This window comes from Copidosoma floridanum, unplaced genomic scaffold (genome assembly GCF_036245765.1).
Source record: "Copidosoma floridanum isolate Cflo_tuat_1 unplaced genomic scaffold, Cflo_Japanese_pri ptg000022l, whole genome shotgun sequence".
In the NCBI taxonomy this organism is placed as follows: domain Eukaryota; kingdom Metazoa; phylum Arthropoda; class Insecta; order Hymenoptera; family Encyrtidae; genus Copidosoma; species Copidosoma floridanum.
The window spans coordinates 1836723-1847378 of NW_028321899.1; the positions used below are offsets into that span (position 1 = coordinate 1836723).

The 10656-nt window shown below is 39.6% G+C and overlaps 2 protein-coding genes across 2 annotated transcripts; both read right to left on the bottom strand.

Annotated features, from left to right (window-relative positions):
- Nucleotides 1-699: 699 nt before the first annotated feature.
- LOC149374056 (uncharacterized) lies at nt 700-1539 on the bottom strand. The gene is made up of 2 exons (XM_089594965.1): nt 1447-1539; nt 700-1389 (listed from the first exon to the last, which is right to left on the bottom strand). Exons 1-2 carry the CDS (start codon nt 1537-1539, stop codon nt 700-702), a joined length of 783 nt encoding a protein of 260 aa, XP_089451091.1.
- A 35-nt stretch (nt 1540-1574) lies between these two features.
- On the bottom strand, nt 1575-3680 carry LOC149374057 (uncharacterized). The gene has a single exon (XM_089594966.1). The coding sequence runs from the start codon at nt 3678-3680 to the stop codon at nt 1575-1577; it is 2106 nt and encodes a 701-aa protein (XP_089451092.1).
- Nucleotides 3681-10656: the final 6976 nt, after the last annotated feature.

The window sequence follows — 10656 nt, forward strand, 5'->3', positions numbered from 1 at the left end:
TGGGGTTAGACGATACGCTGGAAGTTGTCCCATTAGTTGACTTGTGTTCTTGGCTTGGTGTCGTGCGCAAGAGACACACTGGTGAAAAACTGCCGTGATGACTCTCGTACCCCGAATGATCCAGAACGTCGAGTTGAGAACCGAGAGCATCAACTGAGGGCCTCCATGAATGGTTAAACTATGAGCTTCCTGAACGAGTCTTTTGGTCAGCAAACAGCCTCCTGGGAGTATGATCGGGTGCTTTTCTCCGTAGGTTAGAGTAGAGTGATCAAGTCAACCTCCACTTCGGATCAAGCCTTGCTCACAGATAAACGGGTGTGAGCGTCTTAAACTGCTCCGTTTGGTCAAATCTTTGTCCTCGAGTAAGCGACGTCTATCGTCGGCAAAGTGACAAATTTGAGCCGCTCTGAAGCAAAAAATTCTTGCAGCGTTGATCTCATCCACCGTCAGTGGTCCGTGATTTCTCTGGCCACGAGAAAGTTTGGCAGTGATTTGCCAACGTTTGATGCAGGCAAAAATTCGTAGAATTTTTAAGAAACTAGTGGTTTGCTTAAGTGAGGGTAAGCAAAGAGATTCGAGTGGTATACAAGGTTCGTGAGTGTCCACCAGTTCCTTGGCAAGGAGGGCATGAACTTCTTGCTCGTCCATTCGAGAGCGTGGCCACTCTAACTCGGGTAATGTAAGCCACGCAGGACCATTTCACCAAAGATCAGAGTTTGAGATTTCTGATGTTGTAAATCCCCAAGTTGCGCAGTCCGCTGGATTCTGGGCCGATCTTACATGCTTCCAAGGGGCGTCTGGAAACGAGGAGATGATCTCGCTTGCCCTATTTGCGATGAAAGTCGGCCACTTGGAAGGCTGACCCTTAAGCCACTCCAAGACGATTTGAGAGTCGGTCCAAAAATTAACAGTCGTTGGTGATTGACGTAGACTGGCCAGAAGCTGTGCAGCAAGCCTGGTGAGAAGTAAGCCTCCACACAACTCTAACCTTGGCAGCGAAACTACTCTTAGTGGGGCCACCTTCGACTTCGCTATGAGCAGGGTCGCCTTACTCCCAGGTAGCACGCAGAAGAGGCAAGCTGCATAAGCTTGTTTGAATGCGTCGGCGAACCCGTGAAGATACCACTCGCTAGAGGTAGTTGAGCCGGTCCACCGTGGTATAGCAATTTCAGCCACTTGAGCTAGATTGCCGCGAAAATGCAGCCAGCGCTGAAGCAATGGGTCGGGTAGTGATTCATCCCAGTCCAATTTGTGAAGCCAAAGTTCCTGTAACAGTATTTTCGCGACGACAAGCACTGGGGCTAACAAACCTAGAGGGTCAAACAACCTTGCGATTTCAGAAAGCATTGTACGTTTTGTAGATTCAGTTGCATGTTTGGGCGTTGACACCTGAAAATTGAAATGATCTGTTTTTGTATTCCAAAACAACCCAAGAATAGATATCACCTCGTTCAATTTCACCTCCACGTTCAATGTGTTGTTTGACAGGAGTCCATCGAGTATGTAGGGCTGATTGGACACCCACTTGCTTAGTTTCATACCCACAGACGCAAGTAGAGAGATGAGCTGATCCCTTATATGACGAGCTCCCTCCAGATCATCCGAGCCAGCAAAGATATCATCGACGTAGAGCTGATACTGAAGAATGGCTGCGGCTTCTGGGTCTGTCTTTTCTCCTCTAGTGTAAGCTGCCTCATAACTCGCAGAGCTAGTAAAGGAGCAGATGCCGTCCCATACGTCACTGTTGTAGTCCTGAACTCCTGAACTGGCTGTAAATCTTCAGCTCGCCAGAGGATGGACTGCCACTTGGTGTCGTCTTGATGGACCTTGATCTGTCGAAACATTTGGACTACGTCCGTAGTAAAAGCATATCTGAAAAAACGCCATTGAGTTAAGACAGCCGAAATTTCAGTTTGTAACTTAGGACTTGGCAATAGGAAATCATTCAACGAGAGCCCAGTTGAATCCTTCTGGGATGCGTTAAAAACAACGCGAATTTTTTTTGAATCGTTTCGCTTGACGATGGCATAGTGAAGCATGAGATAATCTTCATGAGATCTGGCATTTGGTAATACCAATTCCATGTGATTAGAATCCGAATAGCCGAGCATGAAGGCCTTGTAGGCGTCCGAAAGGCTCTCATTGGGCGCTAACCGTTTCTCTAGACGCAAAAGACAAGCGTGAGCGATTTCTCGCGAGCCGGTGAATCTGGGTATTTGCGAGAAGGAAAGACGCACTACAAACCTATCCTGCTCATCATGATAGTGAGTATCAACGAAATGTTGCTCACAGAATTCTTTTTCTGGAGATAGAATCTTTTGGCACCGAATCTCTTCTATCTCCCAGAATTTTGTAAGAAGACTTGAGATCGACGGTTCCGTGTAGGTATGGAAAACCTTAATTGAACTATTTGTTTCAGATAATACTTTCAAATGGGCCTGACCCATGAGCAGCCACCCAAATACTGATTGTTGTGCAACAGGTGTCCCAATTGGTCCTACCTTTAGACCATCCTTAATGATTGATGCGTAAATGTCCGCGCCTAACACACAATCAACCCTGCCTGGCTTAGAAAACTGAGGGTCAGCCAAAGAAATTCCTCGAATGTGAGACCAGAGCTGAACCACAGGTCTTCTCGAAGGAATGAGTTTCGTCAACTCATCCAAGACTAAAGGCGCGACGTTTAAGCTGAACTGTGAATCGACTTTTGATTTCACAGACAGGTGCACTTCAGCTTGTGACTTCGACGTGACAGCGCCACCAAGCCCAACAACTGAAATAGCCACCCTAGTAGGTTTTAAAGAGAGTTGCTCAACAACTTGTTTGGAAACGAACGATCGCTGTGAGCGAGGATCGATCAAATCACGAACGGAAACTGAGTTCCCCTTGGAGTCGACTAGCATCACTTGAGCAGTAGCTAGTAAAACCATACTCTCCACAGAAGTTGAGTTAGCTACGATGGATGAGATCGTGGCAAAACACGACGTCGTAGCTTGCTGTGTCAAGTCATTGTGTTCTGAAGAAGAAGTGCAACCAGTCACAGGTTTTGAAGAGCAACCTGGTCTTGTGACGTTAGCACTTGGGTTATCTGGATGGAGCCAAGTATGATGTTTTCCTTGACATATAAAACACCGTTTGGCTGAAGAACATTTATCGGCAGAATGGGAAGCCTGAAAACAGTTCAGACAGAGCTTCTCCTTTTTGCAAAACTGAACCCTTTGTTGGATTGACATGTCTTTGAACTTTTTGCACCCGAAGAGACAGTCCGTACCAGAGCACAACACGCAAAACAGGTTTGACTTGTTAGGAGTAGAATCAACAGTTTGGGATGTATGGACAGCCGCTTGTTTTTTACTGACTGACTGAAAACCTGAACGAGCATCGAATTTTTCTGCCGTTGTACGCGACTGCTCCAAACTTTGAATTCTACGTTCGAGAAACTTAGTTAGATCCTTATATGAAGAGAATCCCTGTTTTCCCTCTTGTGAAATCTCCCAGTTTTCTCGCGAGATAGGATCTAACTTCCGAATGATACAATGAGCAATAAAATAATCAGCCTGAGCGACCTCACACTCTAAATCTAATAAAGCTCGTACTGTTCCCTTGACCTGATCTAAGAGATCGTTCAGGTCTTGTGCGTTCCGTGCACGAACGGTAGGAAGTTGGATAAGTTTTTCCATATTGTTATAATGCCTGAGTTATATATTGTCGTACCGACAAGTAAGCTTTTTCCAAGCAATGGTATAATTCGCATCAGTGATTTCTAAACCCTTCAACCTGTGCGCGGCTTTTCCCTGTACTGAAGCTAACAGGTGTAATAGTTTCGCTACATTTAAGAGGTTCGTTTTGTTATGAACCAGCGAAGTGGAGCGTTGTTTAAAGGATTCCCACTCTTCGTGATTACCGGAGAAAGTAGGTAACGAGAGTGTAGGAAAAGAAATCTGATCAACTACCGCAGGATTAGGCGTAGGGTCAGTAGTTGGCCATGGGACCGGCGAGAGATCTTTGATTCACTTACGAATGACAGATTTGGCATGGGTGTAACTATCTTCCGCTTTTGAGTAACAATTTGATTTGAAATAAACGTGTTCTGCTGAGCTAACCTCGTCGAAATCGTCGTGAGATTCAAAAAAACTGAGCTCAGTATTTTTCAAGCATGTATAAACGGGTCTCAACATGTTCTAAGGTTTATCATTCAACACCTACTTTAGAGGTGGAGTTTTTTAGAAAGTTAACTATGTTGTTGAACAGCTTAACCTGCTACTTTATTAACTTGTCCATGACGAACAACAAAAAAAAAACCAACAAAGGTTAACTTAGACAACTAAACAATATGTATTTACGATAACATCGAAGATAAGCACTGTTTAATAAGACAACAAGCAAAAACGTAATAACAAGCCTGAAGGCGTATAAGATTTCGAAAAAATAAAAAAAAAGTACTACTGGAATGTGAGAGCGAGAGAGAAAGAGAACGCTTGTATACTTACAGTACCTTTCTGCAGAGAGCTTCTCCCCCCGCTCGCTGGACCTCGCTCGATCATCGAGGTATAGGCGCTTACCGCGCGAAGCCGACGATGGGGCGATGAAAGAGAAGGTGCAGATGTGACGTAATAGAAAAGGACAGTACGATGGAATAGTTGCCTAGTATAGACGAGACTTTCCTCTCTTCTCTCCTTCCCGTGCCATCGAACCGATTGCCGAACAAAAGATGGCCGACGTGTTGAACGTTGAACCACGTCGTCAAAAATGGATGCGGGGCCACGAGATTCCAGAAGACCATGTATCTACAGCTCTGCTACCAATGTTTAATAAACTGCTTAGCTCACTCAAAACTTATTAAAGAAAGTCTTACGTAGAGAGCGTCAGCAGGATTATGATTTGATTAGTATTGTGGTATGAATGGTTATCCAGAGGGAAGCAATGACGAAATAAGAAGTCAGATGCGTATCTTAAATCAACAAACAACTATAATTTTAACAAAAGAATTCAACTACATTCATCCAAAAGAAATACGATTTACATTGCTTTAATTTTGTTAAGTTGCGCGGAAGAAACAACATCAATGTTTAAATACAACTAGAAAACGCTGATTTTCGATTTAAAGAGAAAGGAGCTGTCCTGAATGTTAAACTAGGCTCACCAAGCCGAGGACGAAAAGAATTGCATCCTTAGCAGCAATAGTAGAGAGGCAGCACATAATTATTGAATAGCATGATGTGCTTCAAAAACTGTCCCGACTCAGCAGCAGAAAACAGGCTCTCCCGCAGGTGTTACTTGCACACCAGTCTGTAGGCGAAAAGAGCAAGCGTGGGGCCTCGTTGCGTTGAGAAGCCCGAGCGCTCGAGGAGCTGGGGTGGGGATACCCTCGTGAGAGCATGTGTGTTTTGACAGTGGAACTTGAAAATAGAAACTGTAGTAAGCAAACCACTACATTTGTAACACCCACGAGAGCTTCCCACCGCCGCTCCACGGGTGGAGGAATGTAATAGCGCCGCTGCTTGGGCTCACCCTTGGCTTGGTGTTACAATCCTATTCTCCCGTGACCATTATCAACTCACTATAAATAGTCCATTATTTTTGCATAAAAATCAGAATAATATGAACAAGTTACTGCTTTTTATAAATTTTGATATTTGCAGGAGTCAGTGCTTGTAGCATGTTTCTTCAAAAGACTCAAGCAGGCCCCTTCGCCTGATGCGTGCAAAAATTTGGTCCCAATACTTTAGAGCATGTTGTCAAAATATTGTCACATAAAAATTCAGAAGTGCACTTGGCGCATTAAAATTAGACTGTGGGAGACGCTCAAAACGCCGCAGCTCCTTATCCACAGCACAGTAATCCAGAAACCACGAAAAATTCTTAAAATTCGTGCTTCCAATGAATTTTTACTCAAATGAAACGATTTTTGGCTTATTTTGTTCCTTAGAACTTAAACTACAAGGATTTAAGTCCCTCAGACGTCTTACTATTTTTGATGTATATGTATTTCAGGTACATATGCAGCAATTTTCGATAGTCAAAATAATCTGGATACATTATGCGTTGTTAAAGTTGATCGATTTGTACAAAAATTGGTATATAAGGGATTTTTAGAATCGCTGATCATGGATAAAAAGTCAGAATTAAGAATTTTAAGATGGTGGATCAAAGATGGCAAACAAAATTTTTAAAAATAAACCGATTTCCATAGAAATGGATGTACAGGGTTTTTTAGGTTCTCTGGTTACAAATCAAAGGTCAGAATTTAAAATTTCCAGATGGCGGATTCAAACTGGTAAAAAAATTTTTAAAAACTACCTGTCTTTTGCAAACGTTGATATGTAAATGTTTTGGGATTTTCTGATTACAAATTTAGGGTCACATTCTCTGATTTGAAGATGGTGGATCTAAGATAGTGGACTAAACTTTAGTAAAATTTCCAGAAAATGCCTTACAATATTGGCTTCAACTGAATTTTGACTAGATTGAGGTTTTTTTTGTTATTTCTAAAATAAAAACCTCCTATGATTCCATTCCTTTGGAGAACTGATCTTAAAAAATATATTCGCATATACAGATGCCAGTAATTTGTGAAATTCCGACTTTCAGTTAAATTTTGAACTTAATTCAGGTATCCCAGTAGGCTGAACTTCTAAGTAAGTATTTAGTATCAAAAGATTTTAAATGTGAGGTTACTAAGTAATATTCAGAATATAGTGTGGCAGCCGATACAAAATGGCAGATTGTCTTTTGTCTCACAACGCATGTAACATGGGGCTTAAAGGAAAGGGTAAACAGACTATAACATATAAATAGAACGTAATCTGTTTGTAATCTAAGAATGCCATTAAGGAATATTTTAAGAGAAACATATTATTTATTAAGAGAAACACATTTTGTATCTACAAGTTTTTTTTTTTTTTTTTTTAATATTATAGTGCTTTCCGTTCGGCTCGTTTAATAAGGGCACTACTATGGGCACTTAGCACTTGGGAGAAGAAAGGTATCAGGGATGGGAGGCCTTCTATTACTGGGAGGAGGGTAGAGGAAAATTAGGCAATTTATGCTGCGAGAAGGTCACCTAAACCCTCCTCGAGGAGCATTGCGTGGAGAAAAAGCACATGTGAAAAATCACAGAGGTACTTGCCCGAAAAAGTCGCACTGGCTGGGAATCGAACCACGGTCTCCCACGTGCCAATCCACGACCTAGCCGACTGAGACACCGCGTGCTCTGTATCTACAAGTATTATCACAATCAGACGTGCTTTAATATAACAAGATCGTTTAACCCCTTTATAATTGATGTGAAGAAACATAGGCTTTATTGACCTTAAAACAATTACTTAAAAAAACTAATTTTTACTCACCTATGATTGTAACGTATGAGGCTAAAAAATTAATTTTATAATTAAAGTAAAAAAGGAGAATCAAGAAATGGTGCAAAAAGTAAAAAAATTAATTAAAGATGGTCTCATTAAGAAGCTAGAAATACTAGTCGATGCACTGACTCAAGACACGGGTAATACTAACAACGGCAACACAGTTTGAAAACTTTTTAATGATGTTGATGCTGTATCTAAAGTTAAAGGTTTAACGCTATTCCTTACCAATTCTTTTCTTGAAATGTAAATTCCAAAGTAGTATAATATAGACAAACCAACTTAATTTCAGGGCTTAACGCGGAACTTTTAAGACGTTTTAAGCTTTTTCTGGCCATTGTATCATCTGGTAAGCAAATCGACTTTAAGAAATTCAGAGTGTATTCTTTAAGAGCAGCGAAAATTTACGTGGTCAACTATTATTGGTACAAGATGCTACCCTCACTACATTGATAAATAATAAAAGTAATGAATTATTTAAATACCAGAGTTCTTCATCATACAATAACGGTTCTGTTAAGAAACAGATACTTGTAAATATAAAATTTGTTCCTTTTCACAAATAATATGTTTTTTTTTAAATATTTATTCATACCATTATTAGATTATGAATGAATTATGTTCTATTCATATGTAATATACTTAGAACCTTTTCCTTTAAACCCCATGTCTCATGCGTTGTGAGACAAAAAACAGTCCAGCATTTTGTATCAGCCACCATATTTTATCCTGAATATTATTTCGTAACCTTATATTTATTGTCTTTTGATACTAAAAACTTACATAGAAGTTTAACCTACTAGGATCTGAGACTAGTTTAAAATTTGATCCAAACGTCGGAATTTCTCAAATTACTTAAATTTTACCTGTACAAGTACATGCATACATTTTTTAATATCAGTTCTCTCAGGGAATAGAATAATTGTAGGTTTCGATGTAAGAAGTAACGTAAGCCAAAAAAACCTTAATCTAGTCAAAATTAAGTAAAGGCAAAGATTGTGAGGCATTTTCTGAAAATTTTTTTACAGTATATCAATTTTTCTACAAATCGGTTTATCTTTGAAAATTTTTTTCGTCATCTTGAAATTTTAAATTCTGAACTTTGATTTGTAAACAGCGATTTTGAGAACCTCTGTATACCAATTTTTGTACAAATCGGTTAACTTTAACAACGCATTATGTATCTAGAGTACTTTGACTATCAAAAATTGCTGTATATATACCTGAAATACATATATATTAAGAGTAGTAAAACATTCGAGGGACTTGGATCCTGGTAGCTTAAGTTCTGAGGAACAAAATAAGCTTAAAAACGTTCAATTTGAGTTAAAATTTATTGGAAGCACGAATTTTGAGAATTTTTCGTGGTTCCTGGACCACTGTGCGTCAGTGAAAAGAGATTGTCCAAGTACCAAAGCGTACCAAAGCTCTTGCTTGCTCAATACTTTGTATGTTACAACCATTAAAAAGATTGACGTCTAACGCTTGGGCACAGCTACCCTCACTTGCATAGAACTGATACAGTAACGCATCACGCTTGCAATTTAAAATAAAATTAACAACGGTATTACAAAGTCTGTCTTATTTCATATCAAGATACCCCGATAACCTTCTATGGACCATACATGCATAATCAAAGTAAAGCACTATTAAGCCAAATGCTAGCGTCACCTTCAAGGGACTTGTCAAGATTCCCACTTGATATCAGAACCTACAGTGAACCCCATGAACTTGTAAGAAAATAGCCGCTACGTAGGCATTCCAGCTTGCGTCGTTTGAAAGCATGACCCCTAATGTCTTTACTCGAGAGGGATGAAGAGAGAGAAAGAGAGCCAGAGGCATAGTTAGCGCTGGCTGGTATACGCATAAACATGTGTAGATACTTATTTGCACGGCAGTGTTTGCTCAGCTCACTGGCTCGCTCCCTCATCTCGTAGGTTGACTCTACATATAAGGCACGCCTAAAAAAGTTTTACTTCAAAAATATGCATACAACTATCATGTGAAGCCCCATTTCAGGTAACACATGTAAACTCAACTAGCATGCGAAAAATTAGGTAAGGACTCACTTTTTCATTGGCTGCAGAGAAAGCCAAATTAATCCGCAAAAAGGAGCCTTCGGGGCCAGAGGCTTGCCACAAGAAGTGCCACTGCAGTAAGAAGTGTTGTGCTTGGATCACCATACGTGAAAATCACTATAGCTCATCTACTATTTTTTTCTTTTAGCCCGATTATCTTCGACCACATCAAACAAAGAAAAATAAGGAAAGTTATGTCTTTTTAACAATTGTTAACACAAAAGTTAAGGTAGCAGAGAAAGCAAAAAAGTAATACTTATTTATAAGTAGTAAATGAGAGTGTCTGTTGCTTTTTCTATTATTTATTTATGCAAAAGTTATGTCAAATGTATGAGTGGCGTTAGCAGTTATTGTATACTATTTTGCTAAGTGATCTATTAATATTATTTGTAACGTTTTCGTTTTCTTGTTTTTTGAGATCTCAGTAGGTCCTGAATATTTACTTTTTAACTTATTACTCATGGGGCCTTGACAGGGTGACACATTATCTCTTGTTTTGGTTAATGAGGAATTTAATCCCTAATTGTATATCTTTCATTGTTATATTTTTAGTCATAATCTACTCTTTTTGAGTTATATTTAATGGAGTAGCTAGATAGACCGTGTTCTATTCGTACGTGGTTCATAAATCTTTTGCATAGAGGGGCTAGCTATGAGATACCCATTCTATTTTTCTGAAAACTAATACGAAATATGTGAGTTCTGTAATTTCGTGTTTGTTCGTATTTCAATTGAATGTTGATAATTTCATCTGTTTCTCTTACTATTGTGCTCTTGTAATTAATATTTGAAGGTATTTGGTAAGTAAACAATGTAATTTTTTAAGGAAGCCACTCATAGGAGATGTAAGACTGTTGTTTTGAATTAATTCGTTTTGATTTAACTAGCTGCTCTTTTATCCAGTTAATTCAGAAATTTAGTTGCTTAGTCCGTCCATGTAGCAGGTAAAGTTTCATGCATGCAACTGGATTTCTTGACCAATGCGTCTGTTGTTAATGAGACTTTTTTTAAGGTATAAAAAGACAGGTTATTCTTGGATGCTACGTGACGCTACATTTCTTGAGGCAACAATGTAACAATGTATGTTTGACATAGGTCTTTCAACTTGATGGGTGGCTGCCAGGCCAGGCCATATTTAAACAGCTGTTTTTCGAGAAACTTGTAAGTTGTGTGAGAAGGGGAGCTGCACACAACTCTAGACGCAGTATGCTCAGAGT

Bases quoted from the DNA above. Each gene is read 5' to 3' on its own strand.
- LOC149374056 (XM_089594965.1), bottom strand. From the start codon at position 1,539: ATGAAACTAAGCAAGTGGGTGTCCAATCAGCCCTACATACTCGATGGA. The intron at 1,390-1,446 runs GTGATATCTATT...TTCAATTTTCAG, and splicing joins TGGAGGTGAAATTGAACGAG to GTGTCAACGCCCAAACATGC.
- LOC149374057 (XM_089594966.1), bottom strand. From the start codon at position 3,680: ATGGAAAAACTTATCCAACTTCCTACCGTTCGTGCACGGAACGCACAA.